This window comes from Thunnus maccoyii, chromosome 14 (genome assembly GCF_910596095.1).
Source record: "Thunnus maccoyii chromosome 14, fThuMac1.1, whole genome shotgun sequence".
Lineage (NCBI taxonomy): Eukaryota > Metazoa > Chordata > Actinopteri > Scombriformes > Scombridae > Thunnus > Thunnus maccoyii.
Window position 1 is genome coordinate 5,307,329 of NC_056546.1, and position 16,836 is coordinate 5,324,164.

At 38.0% G+C, this 16,836-nt stretch overlaps 2 protein-coding genes across 6 annotated transcripts in view; one reads left to right on the top strand and one right to left on the bottom strand.

The window, feature by feature from the left end:
• nckap1 (NCK-associated protein 1) overlaps positions 1 to 1,278 on the bottom strand; it is a 31,124-nt gene extending 29,846 nt beyond the window's left edge. Inside the window, exon 1 of the mRNA XM_042432994.1 lies at positions 1,171 to 1,278. Within this exon, the coding sequence (XP_042288928.1) occupies positions 1,171 to 1,278 (108 nt within the window). The remainder of the gene's footprint in view (positions 1 to 1,170) is intronic.
• LOC121911479 (dual specificity protein phosphatase 19-like) lies at positions 372 to 15,462 on the top strand. Of its 5 annotated transcripts, XM_042432997.1 has the most exons (6): positions 372 to 542; positions 1,488 to 1,540; positions 3,516 to 3,766; positions 8,280 to 8,326; positions 10,675 to 10,827; positions 14,998 to 15,462. In XM_042432997.1, exons 3-6 carry the CDS (start codon positions 3,541 to 3,543, stop codon positions 15,178 to 15,180), a joined length of 609 nt encoding a protein of 202 aa, XP_042288931.1. In that variant the 5' UTR covers positions 372 to 542; positions 1,488 to 1,540; positions 3,516 to 3,540; the 3' UTR covers positions 15,181 to 15,462. The 5 variants fall into 5 exon arrangements, with proteins under 5 accessions (XP_042288931.1, XP_042288932.1, XP_042288930.1 ...); XM_042432998.1 differs by lacking the exon at positions 1,488 to 1,540; XM_042432996.1 differs by lacking the exon at positions 372 to 542 and having other exon boundaries at positions 1,453 to 1,540.
• The last annotated feature ends 1,374 nt before the right edge of the window (positions 15,463 to 16,836 follow it).

A 16,836-nucleotide genomic window follows, 5' to 3' on the forward strand; every position in this document is an offset into this window, starting at 1 on the left:
GCCCCTCCTTTAATTGATCAATACATTAACTAAATAGCTGAAAAAAATCTATCGGGAAATCCAAATTTGATAAATTAATTATGTCATTTCTCCAGTAAAGTAAGCAGCACCTGCTAGTTCCAGCTAGAGTAGGTTACACAAATAAAAAGAGCTACTTGCCTCTTTATGTTTTATCTTTTTATAATACACTGAATTTCTTCTTTTTTTAACTTATGGTCGGATAAAATTGACAGTTTTATTCATCATATTGCTCTCTGGTGACTTGTTATAATGTGTATTTATTAATATTTATGACCAGTAGCCAATGCTAACTATAACTTACCTGTAAATGATTAACCTAATTGGGGGGAAAAAAGACAAATTAAAGGGCTTATAAGCAGCCGTCACTTGTTACTTTCGCTTCGTTTTCTTACATTTGTCTGAGGAGGCTAAATGTAGCCAGCAGCCAGCTATGTTTAAAAAAACCCTTACATGAAACCGATTGATACGAGCTAAGAGCAGCAAGCATCTAGCTGCTGCCGTGCCTGTGGTTTGGTGTTTTGGTGAGCTTCGTGTTTTGGATTTGGTGGAGCAGAGACGACGCCCGACTGCTAGCTAGCTTCTAGCGGTTGGTTAGCTTTAAGCCAACCGCCGCCATTATACCAGCCGATGTTAGCTACTGCAGGCCTGAAGGTTTTGCCGATATTGCCTCGGAGGGGCTCAATTTAACAGTTTCATCTTTAACAGTGGTTTCTGTTTAGTAGATATATATCACACTGCTCGTTATAAGTGTCTAAATTCGTCTTAAATCCATCATAAAATCCGTTTACGTCGTAAAATCAACGGGCAACTTTACCGCAAGCTAACGCGACAGCTTGTTAGCTAACCAGTGCCTACACAGCCACAGCCTGCTTCCAAGGGATGCTTAATGACACATTTAAATGTCTATTCACGTATATTAACCTGTTTAAAAAGATAAACAGTGGCTAAAATACAAAACATTATGGGTTGGTTAAATCAGTCTGCCTACCGCTAACGTTAAAATAACAGACAGTGCAAGCTAATCAAGCATTCATACTGTGGCTAATATTGACACTCGTTTGAGGTGCAGATATCCATATAATCACACTGTTAACAGCCCTTTGTGGTTGGTGCGTATATGTATAAATATATAACTGTGTGTGTGCGAACCTTTTTGATATTGTAAACACGGGTCAACATCCCGATGCCTCTGTCGTTGAGGATGGTGAGTTTTTCTGCCAGTTTCTGCTGGCTGGGCTGGATCACTCCCCGAGACATCTTGGAGCGGTTTGTTCGGTTAAAATCTCCAAATCAGTCCTGAAAAATAGCACAAATCTCCGCAAGCCTCTGGTCCGTAAAGGAAGAGAGAGAAAACAGAAGCAGTGATTTATGTAATTAATAGATTTCGCCCATGTTCAGAGACTCGGGGACAGCGGCAGCTTCCTGTACTCCACCCCACTGTCTCCCTGCCTGGGATTTTTTTTCAGGGATGAGGAGTTGTCCTATTTTCCACAACGAGGCTGACTCCTGATGCGTTCAGGTGATCCTCGTTAATCATACATCTCAGAGCCCGGTGTAATAACGACAAGTACTGTACTTAAATACACTTTTGAAGTACTTATAATTGAAAATTTCCATTTTATGCAACTTTATACTTCCACTCCACTACATTTCAGAGGGAAATGTTGTACTTTCTACTCCGCTACATTTATCTGACAGCTTTACTTACGTTTCATATGAAGATTTGACACAATGGATAATATAACAAGCTTTTAAAATACAACACAAGGACTGTCTAGACTGTAAACATATCAAATCTATTTCATCTCCAAACCCCCTATAATTCATATTGTCTATATTGTGTCTTTGTCCTGCACTGTGTAGATGTATATAGACTTTATTTTTTAAATTGTTAACTGCATACATATATTCTGTTATCACACACACATAGTTTGTTTACACTCAGATTTAATATTTATATCTACATTGGTATTTGTACTTCTATTTATATTCTGCTTTTTTGCACTCACATAGTTTTTATCATGTCAATATGCCAGCACATAGTCCACTACCACTACACAGAATCTTAAATAGCTGTCTCTCTCTTTCTTACACTGTTGTGATTGTGTTTATGTTTATAATTTGATGTTTGCTCATGTTTGCCATATTAAATTCCTTGTACTGGGGAATAAATTTGATCCGTGACATTCTTAAAGATGAAACCAATGGTTTCCAACCTTTTTGGCTGTTAACATCTTACAAAAAGCAGTGTGTAGTCGGGGTCACATTTCACATGTCTGTGAGTTGTTAACAGCTCCATCAAACAGTGATTTTTCCCTCTAAACTTCTCACATGCTTTCATTTGAATAAATGTTCAAATAATCCAATATTTCACCAAAAATCAAAGATCAGAGAAAAAGTCCAAAAACTGAAAACACATTTGTGTATCAGAACTTTGTTTTTTCTTCTTTCTTCTCCCATTAATCATCTCACGACCCCTCAGATTTATCTGGTGGCACTTTGGAGGGGCCCGACCCCTATGTTGGGAACCACTGGACTAAACTAGCTAACTGTATATAAAGTAGTTGAAACTAGCTCCACCTCCAGCAGCTACAACAGTAACATGCTGCTCTAACACTGATGCTTCAGTATTAATAATCTAATGATGTCATATATAATAATATATCAGTCAGAGGGACCAAACCATTACTTTTTCCGTAATACTTTAACTACATTAAGCTCAGAATAATTATGTACTTTTACTTAAGCAGGATTTTTCATGCAGAGTATTTTTACATTTCTGTATTGATACTTTTACTTAAGTAAATGATCTAAATACCTCTTCTACCTCTGTCCATTTCAGATTCCCTAGTGAATAAATACCATTTACTATTTTACTATGAGTACCCGAACGCATCACATTGTTGACGCAGCTTCCGACTCAGCTGTCAGTTCTGCCTTTATTGCTGCTACAGAAGCTGTGTGTGTTTCTCACACACATTTATCCGGCATTAACAACACTAGCTGCAATAATGTTATATAAAGGCTTACAGCAACGATAATCTGATTTTCTTGGGACAGGTTGCGTGAGTTCCGTTCATTTAGACCAGGTGGGTGCACGAAACAGCAAAACAAAAATGTTAAAGCTCCGTGATCTGTTCACAATCAGCCATTATCTACTGATCATACATACCTCAGTGTTAATTCAAGACTTCATAATGTGTATTTAGGGTGGCTGGGGAGAGTAAATGCGCCAAAGAGTTCAGTTTATACACTCTTGCTCACTTTAAGGCAGCTATAAAACCGTGTAGCATATATCCACTGTTTATATTGCAGTCTAAGCATGCAGTTACACTCAAAGATTGCTATTGAACTGAAAAAGTTGTTTATTTTGGTCAAGCAAATGAACTGTAAGGTACCTTTATATCACAGGATATAAACCTCTAAACAATCATCATGTTGGTAGAAGTCTGTTCAACCTCAGACTCCCTCTGAAAACTTTTGCTTTGTTGCAGTTCCAGACCTGTTGACCCCGGTGTGATGCATTCACTGGCTCAGGAGATCCAAGGCTTCTCCAAAAAAAGCCTGAAAAAACAGTGCACGTATGTTACCACGGTAACGGGCAGGAGGCTGCTGGAGAGGAGGAGTGATGGAGGAGACGGAGAAGAGCAGGTTGAAGAGCTGGAGGAGGGAAGTGGATGTGGATTTGTAGAAGATAAAAGTCTGGACCTTCAAGTTGGTGTCGTTAGACCCTTTTTACTACTAGGTAATAAATACTATTTATTACTACTAGTGCTAGTGTTTTTAACATTTATTTACCAACGGTAGGCTCCAGCTCCTCCCAGCATGACTGAACACACTTAACCAGTATACTTTTACCATTATTATCACTATTACTTCAACTACTACATCTGCTACTGCCACTTACTGCACTTACAACAAGTATTACTGCTACTGCAGCTACATCTACTACTTCACCACTACTACTGTTGCTATTATTACTATGTTTACTACCATCACTGATACCACCACTACTGCTATTACTACTGCTGCTACTTCTAGCACCTTTTGAGCACTACTACGATACTGCTACTGCTCCTGCACAACTTCAAACAAATCTCAGACTACTGCTATTACTACTACTGCTGCTACTTCAACTGAAACTACTAACACTATTAGTACTTACAGTGCTACCATTACTATGACTACCATCACTACTACAACTCTTACAACTGCTATTATAAGTACTACTGACATTATTATCACCAGTTCTTCAAGTGGTACTACTATACTACTACAACACCTACACAAGTACAACAAGGGTTGTTATGACAACTGCTAACTGTTCAGCTACAACTACCATCACTATTTTTACTACCACCAGGGGTAGGAAGAGTACTTGAATGTTGTACTCATGACTTGAATTATACTTAAGTGAAAATACAAGTACAAAAGTACATTTTTGAAGCTTTTCTGAGTAACAGTTTTGTTACTATTAAAGGTCTCATGCAACACTGTGACCATTTTAATGAAAAAATACGTTTCCCATGAAAAAAGATTGTGTTTAACAACTAAAAATAGATAAAATACTACTGATTTTGAAATGTAAGGACAAAGGTCTGGTGTTAAAATCTTAATTAAAAACTGTAAGTATATATGAATATTCAGTTTACTGTCATAAAAGACTGAAGAAACCAGAAAATATTCACATTTAAGAAGCTGGAATAGATTATCAAAATAGTTGCTAATTATTTTTCAGTCGCTTGACTAATTGATTAATTAAATGGTTGCAGTTCTATTTAACAACCTTCCTCAACAAATTAAAGAAGTCAGGTGTCATCACATGTTGATGATAACAGATAATCATAAATAGTTATATACTTGTAATGAGTTGGTTTCCACCCCTGCCTACTACAACTACCAGCTCTGTCATAATAAAACATCTTTGTTGTCACCTGACCTGTTCAGTCTGTTTTACATACAGAGATGTTATGGCATGTTTGTGTAGATCCAGTCGCAGTGGGAAAACCTCACTGGAGCTGCTGGGTTTTTAGTTTCCACCAGTAGTACTGCTGCTGTTGTGTGAGTGATACTTTAGTATTCTAGTCCTCAAAGGCAGTAGGTCGGTCATGGTTTTGTTCCTAATAATAAATAAATAAGTTCCTAATAATGAACAAATCAATCTCATTAATCTTGAATTCGTCTCAGGGAACACGACGATCTGCCCTTCAGCCGGAGGACGCCGGGTTGACACCTCCGCACGTCAGCACGGATCCGTCCTGCTGAAGTGTCCTTGAGCCTGACATTGAACCCCCCCACCCCCACCCCCCCTCTCCCCTCCCAGCTCTGGGGTGTTGTAGCTATCGCTGCGCTTTGACCTCACTGCAGGAGAGAATCAAAAAGAGAATTTCTCAGCGGGGATCAATAAAATATTACATCTGTTAGGCTCATTAGAGGTGACTCTTTCTTATACACTAGCTTTACTGCGAATTGCATGAAACTGCTGTTCGTTTCTCCAAAATATGAGCTAATCTTTCTCTGTACTCGCCTTCACTTCTGGTGACATCAACCTGTTTCGACATCTATCGGGATCAGCTCTTTGAAAGGTTTGCAGTAAACCACCTTGTAAAACTTTTGACAGGCTTCTTCAATACGGTTGGAAATACTTTATTTTTTCTTTTGTCCGAACCCATTTCAGGGTTTCATTCAACTTGGCAAGCAGCCTTTTTGTCTGGGAAGCTCTTGTCACAGTTGTCATATCGTGAATATAAGCCTTGAGAGACTAGACGTGACTTCCTCCCTGCATACTTTAGTACTATGCTATGGTGGCAGCGTCTCTAATATTTATAATATACTGCCATCCAATGATCTTTATTATTGACAGAACAGTCTCAGCAGAAGCTCCAAGCTGGAATAAAACAATCAGATGATTAATTGATTAGTCAATCCACAGAAAATTACTCACCAACAGTTTTGATAATCTTTTAATCGTTCATCAAGAAGTTATTTATAAAGCACAAATGCCAAACATTTGATGGTCCAAGCTTCTCCAACGTGATCATTTTCTGCTTTTCTCTGTTTTATATGACTGTGAGTCGAACATTTCTGAGTTTTGTACAGTTGGTTGGATTAATCTATAGTGAAAATAATTATTATTTGCGACACATTCTGGAGCTTTCAATCATATTTTGTAATCTTCTTCAGCAGATTGAGTTTGCCCTGGAGTTGTAGATGTTATAATTTCCATTTTAAGGGACACTTTAAGGACTTCTGGCTTAAAAATTGAGATTAAAAATTCATTTTTGACTTTGGAGACACCTTCAGCTGGGTAACCTCTTATCTACTGAGGAAGACTGTAATATGACCAAAGCTTCTAATGAACTTTGTGATGAGCTAGTTCTGTCTCAACAATTATTACTGTATCACCAGTAAGGCGTGTAGTAAGTGAAATCAATGCAAAGACTAAATAAATAGTAAATCTTGCCTTCTTTGCTGAGCTATTAAGACCAACTGAACACATTAAAAACAGCAAAAATTAAACAGCTATTCCAATTTTTGATCATCTGTTGAGAAAATATAAAGTGTAGTTTTATTACTAAACATAGAATTTAAGAAGGTTTTTGATAACATCTGTTAATAAACAGGATTTAAATGCTGGACACATTAAGTTCAAAAATGACCCAAATGCATTTTTAAGTACATAAATGCAACTTTGAGATGCTTGTTGTTCAGCAGATGGACTTTGGTCTCATATCACACTTGTATTTTTTTTTTTAAAAAAAGCTCCTAAAATCCTGCATCTTTCACAGATGTGTCAATTTAAATCTTCTCCTTCTACACTAGATGAGGCGTACGGGGGCCGGAGCCGGCTTATTTCCAATCCGAAGACGCTCTATCTGTTGGATTTAGATCCACTTCACAACACCATGAATTTTGGTATTATGTGACAGTGGCTTAACTAATGCAAAGAGTGTAAATGTGGCTACTTCCTACTTTGAAGAGGGCATGCTGCACAGTATCCACTACTGGAAACTTGGAGGACTGGCCCCGCCATCATATTCTATTTCCTGCCAATCTATTTCACATAATTATCCAGCTCCTGCTATTTAACACAACCACCGCTGTCTTTGTGAAGAGGTATTTGAGAAATTGAACGTGACATTTGTTCTTTCTGTTTTGGCCCGTCTCGATGATTATCTGCTCTTCTACGCTGAAACCGTTATTCAGGTTCGCCTGCTGTATGTTCTTTCTCTTTTTATTTCTTCCATTAGTCTCTGCCCTGCTTCCTCTCCACCATTAGTCACTCCGACTCTTGCTCTTATGAAGGCTGTTGTCATGAAAATGCCTTCTCTCTCATAAACTTCCTTCTCTGCAGCTGTACATAATATCAAATGTTTATTTCAGCAGTTTCTTAAGCCTAGTCAAGTGCTACTATACAAATCATTTGATTCCTGTTTTTTTTTCTGGGTAGCTTTAAGCCATTTTAGTGTTGGTTTCTGCTGACTGATATCTTCCCTCAGTGCTGCAGCTGTTCAGAAAGGCTTTTCTGTTTGAATGTTTTCCTACTAAGTGATTTAGATCCTGATATCCTGCAGCCTTTGCTTTCAGCTGCTGAACTTCACACTTTACTGTTTTTTTTGAACAACTCTTTATCTATGTGGAGTCAGATTGCACTTTATAAGACACCGACTGTTCACTGGTTTATTTTTTTTTTGATGAAGTGATCAATCAATTAGCCTGTAAGATATCAGAAACAAAGAGAAAATAGCTTGTCAGAGCCCAAGGTCACATCTTCAGATTGCTTGTTTTGTTCTGTCAACAGTCTAAAACCCAAAGACCTTCAACTTGTAACGTTAAAAAACACAGAAAAATAACAAAACCACACATTTTAGAAGCTGAAACCAGCAAATGTTTGGCATTTTTTGTTTGATAAATGACTTAAACTATCAAGCAATTATCAAAATTGTTGCTGATCAACTGATCGATCAATCAGCTTCAGCTGGAATAAAAAGTCTTACATCACCATCATCATCAGAGCACTGACAGTAGAGCTGAATTAGGCGCTAAATTCAGTCTCTCTCATGTAAAAATAAACATGTCGATAAATATTCATGTGAAGAAGAGGAAGACGCAGCATTTGATGGTTTTATAACCGGCCAATTATTGTCATCCTGCGGGAAGCATTTTTTAAAAAATAAGTAAGTGTTGGTAAGCAGAGGCATGCCCTCCTGTCTGTCTTCTCATCGAGTTTTTTTTTTTTTTTTTTTCTGCTTTCTCAGCCTCTCAGGATGCAGCCCACGACATTGACACCCTGCAGAGATATAAGGTCAGTACAGAGGGATCAATAGAGCGGGCATGCCCTTGCCTTGTTGTTATAGCATGTGTAGTGACATGAGATTAGAGGCGGCCATGTAAGTGTGCTTCTCCTGCGGGTCGGCAACAAACAGCCAATGGCCGGAGGAGCTTCATGATTCATGCAGTGACAATTTAGCTCAGTAGAGGGAGTAAATGATTACAGTAAGTCTCAGCGCTGCTTCTCCACATCAGTGAAATGTGACTACTCCTCTCTGCAGTGGCTGCTCCCAGGCACCAGCATATTGCTGCCTGTGCAGTCTCAGCATGATGAATCGGGAGAGATTAGAAATACCTTCACTTCCTGTTTCTGGGATGAAACCTTGACTGTCTAAATAACTAAACTAACCTGGGTTTTTCCCAGATTGCTATTAAAGCTCAGGAGACTTGACAATTTATAGAATTATCTGTTCTTACCTGTAGAACTTCTTATAAACATTTACTGGTGTTGTAATGAAAAGGTGCAGTTAAAGGTGTAGTTTATGGGGAAATCAAATCGCACATCACAGTTTTTAGCCTCATTGTGGTTTTGATCATATTGGGGATATGATGTTAACATAGGACATAAAGAAACCTGGTTATTCAGCTTCCTGTTTTCATAATTCTAATATAATCCTGGTTTCTGATTGTCACATGTTGTCAGATTAACCTGTTTGGTTTCTAGACTCTGCAGGATTTAGCTTCTCAAATCATCATCCAATCCATCATCTGCATCACCAAAGTCAGACCTTCTCTTTTATTTCAGCATGTACACCCAAATTACACCATTAACCATCATAATTTTTGATTGACTGACTACATAATTCAATCTGAGGACACACCTGCAAACATAGCAGAGAATAATCAGAAACACGGATCAGGTGTTTACATCAAACAGCATCCTGGTTTCTATCAGAGTACTCCAGCTACATCATGTTTTGAGAGATATTTGCACACATAAACATCTTATCCCAGAACAACATAATAAATATCCAACTATTTATTATTTTTTATATATTCATTTCGTAACCAGTGTTATTTTATTCTGTTTTTAAGTTGTCTTTGTAGCTTCTGGCTGTGGACGACAGATCAAATGCAGAAGTACCTCAACCCCATCAAAGTTACGCCGTTGCCGGTGGCCTTGGAACTCTTAACCGCTCGAAGGAGGAGGACCGCACACTGGCTCGCTCGTTTCATCAGCTTCTTCTTTATTCAAGCGGCATTATGCTGAACCAAAGCCCGACGTTTCAGGGGCCGAACCTTCGGGGTGTAAGCTGAAGCGTTGGGCTCGGGATGAAGAAAAAGTCGATGAAACGAGCGAGTCTGTGTGCGGTCCTCCTCCTTCGAGCAGAGACGACAGATGGAAACTGATGATGTTCCTGTCAAATAAACTACTAAAATAAAATAAAAGATAAACAAACCTATAACTGAGATATTCCAAAAACCTAATCACAACCAGGATGCTAGATTTAAACACAATTAGTGTGTTTTTACTCAACAAAAAGGCTGCTATTATTCTCTACTTTTAATTGTCAACAAATCCCATAAAAAAGACCAAAAAGCAACAATGTTTTTCCGTCTCTCGATACTTTCTGACTTCCCTAATCTGTCGTGGCAGTCTGCCCCAGGCTTGCTGGTTTCAAGTGAAGATGTAAATCTTTGAAAACGGGTCACAAATGTATAATTTACTCTTAAAAAACAAGGTGAAATTGTTTTCTAAATCAGCTGGGCACTGTGGTTTTCAGCAAACATTAGTCAGGAGTAAATTGTGTGTTTATTTCAGCTGCGGTTTAATACACATTTAGTGGACACAAAATAAACTACGGTGTGTGTGTGTGTTCGTGGTAATGAAGGGAAATGTCAACCAGTGTGACCTCACAGATGTATTTTTAATAGTTTTTGGACAACAACGGAGCTCTACTGCACAGAGGAATAAGACAGATCAAGATTTGGATACACAGAATACTTTTCATGAGATTTGTTAGCAATAAAGAAATACTATATATTAGTGTTAACTTGGGGCAAAGGAGTCAGTGTTGGATGTGATGTGACTCAAAGGCAGGACACATCTGTACGATGCTGAGATGTAGAGAAGCAGAGAATGTAGCTCTCTGAGGTAAGCTAAATTTAAGTGTGAGTAGACAGATACTGCAAAATGAATTGGAGCCATCTGTCTTCTTTTCTGTCTCCCTCTCTCTTTCCTCTTCATCTTTCTTGCCTCTCTCTGTCATCCCTCCTTTATCACTCTGTCCTTCTGCCCCTTCTCTCTCTGTCACATCCAGGTTGCGTCAGGAGTTTTATGTCTCTACACTTCTCCTCCTCTCTTCTTCTTCTCTCTGTCAGGTGTCTCATGTGCTAAATGTGGCCTACGGAGTCACTAACCTGTTCCCAGATCAGTTGGTTTATAAGACGCTCCAGATCCTGGACCTCCCAGAGACAGACATCACTTCATATCTCGGGGAATGCAGCTCCTTCATAGATCAGGCCCGAGAACAGGTACACATACACACATACATACTGGAGTAATGTAAAATACTATTAATTACATTTCAAATTTTACTTAAGTGCAGAAGTATTATTACGATTATCAGCGAAATGTATCTAAATTTCTAAAAAGTATATCATTTAATTCATTTTATTGATGAATGTATAATACATTATTTTGATTAATGCACTCCGATTCAGATTTTTTCTAAGTATTTTAATGTTGCAGTTTGTTGAGGTGCCGTTCATTTTAATTACTTAATATACAGCTGGGTAGTTAAATTAACTGTGTAACAATTAATCATATATTATATGCTCATTATAGGTTCCAAATCTGTCATGTAACTAGTAAATACAGCTATAAGATAAATGTAGTGGAGTAAAAAGGACAATATTTTCTTCTGAAATGTGATGAAGTAGAAGTATGAAGTATCGAAATAACAGTAAAATACCTTTACTTTAAAGGTGACATATCATGCACATTTCTAGATCTATATTTATATTCTGGGGCTCTACTGGAATATCTTTGCATGATTTACAGTTCAAAAAACGTATATATCTTATACTGGCCCTTCATGCAGCCCCTCAGTTCAGCCTCTGTCTCTAACAGGCAGTCTTAGCTCCTGTTTAAGGCCCGCCTCCCGGTGAGCCCACTCTGTTCTGATTGGTTAGCTCAGGGAAGCTCCAGAGGCTACGTAAACAAACAATTAGTTGTTGGATTTTGCTTCTATTTCTTATTCTTTGCTCAAAATATAAACTTCTCAAATATATCTGTATATGTCTGAAATGTGCGAGTGAACAATGTGAACAACCCGTGGAACAACATTAGCGACAAAGAACAGACGGACTTTGTGGGCATGTGCAAACAATCAGATGTCAGTTCAAAGGAGAAGTAGAGGTCACTTTGACAACTAAGTGTTCAGAGCAGGTTGAAGCCCTGGTTTATGACTTGCAGGGAGAGTTTTACATACATTCACCTCAAGTTTTGGAACTTTGACCATGTTAAACACAGACATCTAACATTATAACAGTATATAAATAACAGAAAATCACAAAAAACATGGTATGTCCCCTTCAAGTAAAGTCAGTAACAGTAGATACCCTCCACCTCTGACAGGTGCAGACACATAAACACCAGAGTTTCAAGGTTTCAGCAGGTAAAAAATGCATCAAATCTATTTAAACCTCTCTTGAGGTGTTCACATTATGAGCGATAAAGCTACAAAATGGCCAAGCGTCATCAGCTACGTTGTCACCGGGTTGCTGCTGAAGTGTTGCTCAACCTCTGTTATGTCATCATGGGCTTGTGTACCATATTAATTTACAATTATCTTTAATATCTAGTAAACTTGATTTAGTATTATTAAATAACACACTACCACAACTAGCCATTGTGCATTTAAAAATGTACGTTACATACCTGGTACTCCTGCAATAGCTGCCATCCTCTGCTAAGCTGTGTTTTTTTTTTGTTAGTGTCACAATAAATGAAAAGGGTTAAAAATCACAGGGAGCTGACTAACAGCAATAATCAGTTTTTCTTCCATGTTCTAGATGGAACAGAAGAGGAACTGTGGGGACAGAGAAGGGGAGTGGAAATGGTGAAATAAAAACATATGATCAGTTGACGCTTCACTGCGTCATTGGAGCGCTGAAAAAAGTTGAGGCCAGCCCGACTTTGACTTATAGTGCGTCACGCCCGTCACGCAACGACAAATGTCGAGCATCAGTTTGCAGCTTCATGTCGCTGGCTTCCACTGAAAACGACTTTATATGTATATAATAGTCTGTTGCTTTGATGCCGGTGGTCTAAACACAGTCTGAATCTGCTTTCCTTCAGGGGGGCTCATGTAGCCTAAAAATGCCTTCTTTTATATCTGCAGGCTAATTTAAATGAGTGCGCACACACACAGCTATTCTGCTACCTCACTGTGATGCATTTACACACATCTACAGCAGTCGGTTATCTGTAACTCTGCACAAAGGCGAGGTGGGTGGTCAGAATACCTATTAAAAGACCATGCTGGTGTCATTTAGAAAGTCCAAATTGCATCTGCTTACACTTAGTTTTCTTCAGTTATGCCACATGCCGTATGTAATCATTTTTAAGGGATTATTTCCTGGCAGAGACTTGCATTTCTTCCAGTGCGTGTGTGTCAGGAGATTGACCGTAAGCAGAACATAATGCGATGTGAGCACTGATATGAAAACACTCAGCTCGAGCGCAATGAAATAACAGCACAACAAGAAACTCTGACAAAACCAAATTAAGTCTCCATGTTCGCTGTGATGGATTATCTAGCTCAGGCAATTTTCAGTCTGTAGAAGTTTTCTGTTGGGTTTTTTTTTTTTTTGTTGGTTTTGTTTTTTTTTCCTAAAGGAAGGAAAACAAGAGCTGATATCTGTAACTGTGGCGACTGTGCAGACACCAGCACAAATAATATGAAGGAGTAACATTTTTGATTGATAGAAAGTTATAAAAGACTGATATCATTCTCTCTATTAGTGTGGCTCCTCTGTATGTTCTACATTTGATTGTGTTCACCCAGGAGAACTGTCTGATTGGGTTATATTATGAAGGGAAAGCACAGATAACAGTGATGACATGTCAATAACAGCAACCCGCAGCCCTGTACGTGTGTGTGTAGCAAAAGCTAATTTAAATCTCCTGTCCCTCTACGGATGTTTGATTGACATCTAAAATCAAAAAATGTGCTTATAGTTTCTGTTTTCGCTCCGTTCGAGACAGAGAAGAGACTTTGTTCAGCGATGGGAGGCTCCATGTTGAATAAAAGAGACAAATGTGTCAATACGCTGAGCTTCAGAACTGAGCCGTGGGCCTGCACGCATTGTCTAAAAATGTGACTGGAATTTTAAAAATTTATTTCCAGCCAGGCACTCTAGGCAGTAAAATAATTACATCAACATTAATATTAATCATATCGCAAATTCTGACACACTCGTGCAACTCCCACAACCACAGACAGATTTATTCCGTCTCAACTTGCTCTACATGCTCCGTCTAATGCTGCTGTAAGTTAGAAGTTCTGCCATCTGACGCATCATGATGTTAACATGGGACAATAAACTGGAAATGCTACATTCATTTATTTAGAAATGTACTACACTTAAGTACAATTTTGAGGTACTTGTACTTTACTTGAGTATTTCCATTTGATGCTACTTGATACTTCAACTCCACTACATTTCAGAGGGAAATATTGTACTTTCTACTCCACTACATTAATTTAACAGCTTTAGTTACTTTTCAGATTAAAAGCTCCACCAAATAGTGAAACTTCTCACATGGTTTCATTTCAATAAATGTTCAAATGATCCAATATTTCAAAGATTAGAGAAAAAGTCCAAAAACTGAAAACACATTTGTGTATCAGAACTTTGTTTTTTCTTCTTTCCTCTCCCATTAATCATCTCACGACCCCTCAGATTTATCTGGTGACCCTTCGGAGGGGCCCGACCCCTATGTTGGGAACCACTGGACTAAATTAGCTAACTGTATATAAAGTAGTGTAAACTAGCTCCACCTCCAACAGCTACAACAGTAACATGCTGCTCTAACACTGATGCTTCAGTATTAATAATCTAATGATGTCATATATAATAATATATCAGTCAGAGGGACCAAACCACTACTTTTACTGCAATACTTTAACTACATCAAACTCATAATACTTTTACTTAAGTAGGATTTTTCATGCAGGACTTTTACTTCTAATGTAGTATTTTTAAATTGCTGTATAGATACTTTTACTTAAGTAAAGGATCTGAGTACTTTTTCTACCACTGGTAATTTCTAAGTTTTAACCAGACTAGTAAATTTACTTTAATATCTTTTATATTCTATCTTTTATTATCTTTTATCTCCCAGTTTCTCTTATGATTGAAGGCTCTGCAGACCTGTGTTGTGCATATATCAAATTCTAAATGTAAGAAGTGTGAATTTTTAATGTGGCTTACATCCATTTCTTACTGGATAACTATGGCAACCAAATATTATATTACATCTGGAGTTTATGGAGAACATAATTCTTTCTTTGTTCTTCCTAATTTAACTACTTGAAATAAATAAAACCAGAATTTCTGATTTATAACTTTGAATGCAGGGTTATTCTCATTTTTATTTACCTTTATGTCTGTGTTTTTCTGTCTCTCTTTCTTTAGCAGGGTGTGGTGCTGGTCCACTGTAACGCTGGCGTGTCACGTGCTTCCTCCATCGTGATTGGCTACCTGATGTTGAGGGAGGGGCTTCCATTCGATGATGCGTACGGCCAGGTGAAGCTGGCAAGACCTTCGATTCGCCCCAATCCCGGTTTCTATCAACAACTGCAAAGCTACAAACCATAAAGCACTACAAATTCTTTTTTCAACTTTAAAAACAAGCCGTAAAGGACTACAACACCCAAAAATCCAACACCCTTTTTCATACTTTGTTCTCTTGTTGTAGAGACTGTGATGCTGTTTTACTATCAAAGATGATGGAAAAGGAGATGGATAATCTCATCAAATTGGAAGATATTTAGATTTTTCATTGGGATTTTTCTTTTTTTCAATAAATACTACACATAGTCTTTTTTTCTGTGTGTTATATTTAAACATCAGTGTCCTTTCTCTAAAATAAAGTTATTAAGTGAAAAACTGTATCTGCCATTTATTCCACAGTAGTCAAAGATGCATTATACTGCATATGTCACACTGTAACACCAGCATCTCAGACCAAAACAAATGTGCATGTCATTTACTCAGTTGGAAAGTTTGAAAAGAAGAAGCAAGAAAGCGGCCCCTGAACAGACAGCTCATGAAACTCAGATCAAACTTTGAAACTAGGCAGTACTGATCAAATATGGATCAAGATTTCTGGAGGACTCAGGAGGACTCAGAGGGACTCACATGCACTAACATGCACGCGCGGCCGGACCGGCTTCCAAAACAAAGAACAGAGAAGCTCAGATAACAACACACACACAAAGAGGGAGTGACTTCATTCTCTGCTCAAGCCTCCATTACTCCACAAAATATCTTTACAAAGCAAATAGTTGTTTGCTGACATCCAGTGAGGCTGAACGTTGTATATTGCACCTTTAAAGCTCCATTAAGAAACTTATTTTTCATCTAATATCTGTTAATTTCAGGGGAACTTGTTTTCTTGCCAGTATAGATTGTTTTCTAATTAAAGATGTACCAGTTTTCCTGAAGTACAACTCGATTTCTTTCTCAACTATACAAACAGGTACGACATCAATTATAACGATTGCCCTCGCTGCTGCATTGTCTCTATCAATTTCACAACTTTGCAAAGTTGATAGGCTAGCCTCGTTCCCTTGAAATAATTAGCTTGTAATTAGCTTGTTAGATAATGAGGGAGAATCCAGCTGGCTCTCATGCTAATCAACAAATACCGCTGGGACGAGTTCCTTACGCTGCAAACTCACAACTTTGTGTTGTAGCACATCATATCCTTTGTGTTTGTATGTGTAGATATGTGTTTGTTGTTCACCCAGCTGAGAGCATTTACTGAGGATTATTGTTATTGATTAATGTCCATGTTATTGGGAGTTAACAGTCAAATCCATATAGAAGGAGATATTCTGCATACTTAAATAAGTCCAAGCTTTCAATTTGTAATACAGAAACTCAGAAAATACATGCTCTGGGCTACATACTGAAATCTGCAATGCTACAGCAGAAAATAAGCATGAGGTTTATTGCCCCTTAGCAGAAAATAATCATAATTTGACTGCAGTTATGAATAATAACAGTGGCAATAATAACAGTGAATTACTCTACCAGGTGCTGAGATTTGTGTGGTTTTAAAAAGTCAGCTTTTTAAGCTGAACTGTGAATTACTACTTGTAATTGGCTAAAAATGCACCAAGTTGTGCATTTTTGCTACAGGGATGGTAGTGTAGTTCGCTCCACCATTTTGCTCCAGAGTGAAATATCAAACTGTTGATCTCACTATCAAAATATTAGATGGATTGTTATGAAATTTGCGTACAGATA

Bases quoted from the DNA above. Each gene is read 5' to 3' on its own strand.
- LOC121911479 (XM_042432997.1), top strand. From the start codon at position 3,541: ATGCATTCACTGGCTCAGGAGATCCAAGGCTTCTCCAAAAAAAGCCTG. The intron at 8,327-10,674 runs GTCAGTACAGAG...TCTCTCTGTCAG, and splicing joins ACACCCTGCAGAGATATAAG to GTGTCTCATGTGCTAAATGT. The intron at 10,828-14,997 runs GTACACATACAC...CTCTTTCTTTAG, and splicing joins TAGATCAGGCCCGAGAACAG to CAGGGTGTGGTGCTGGTCCA.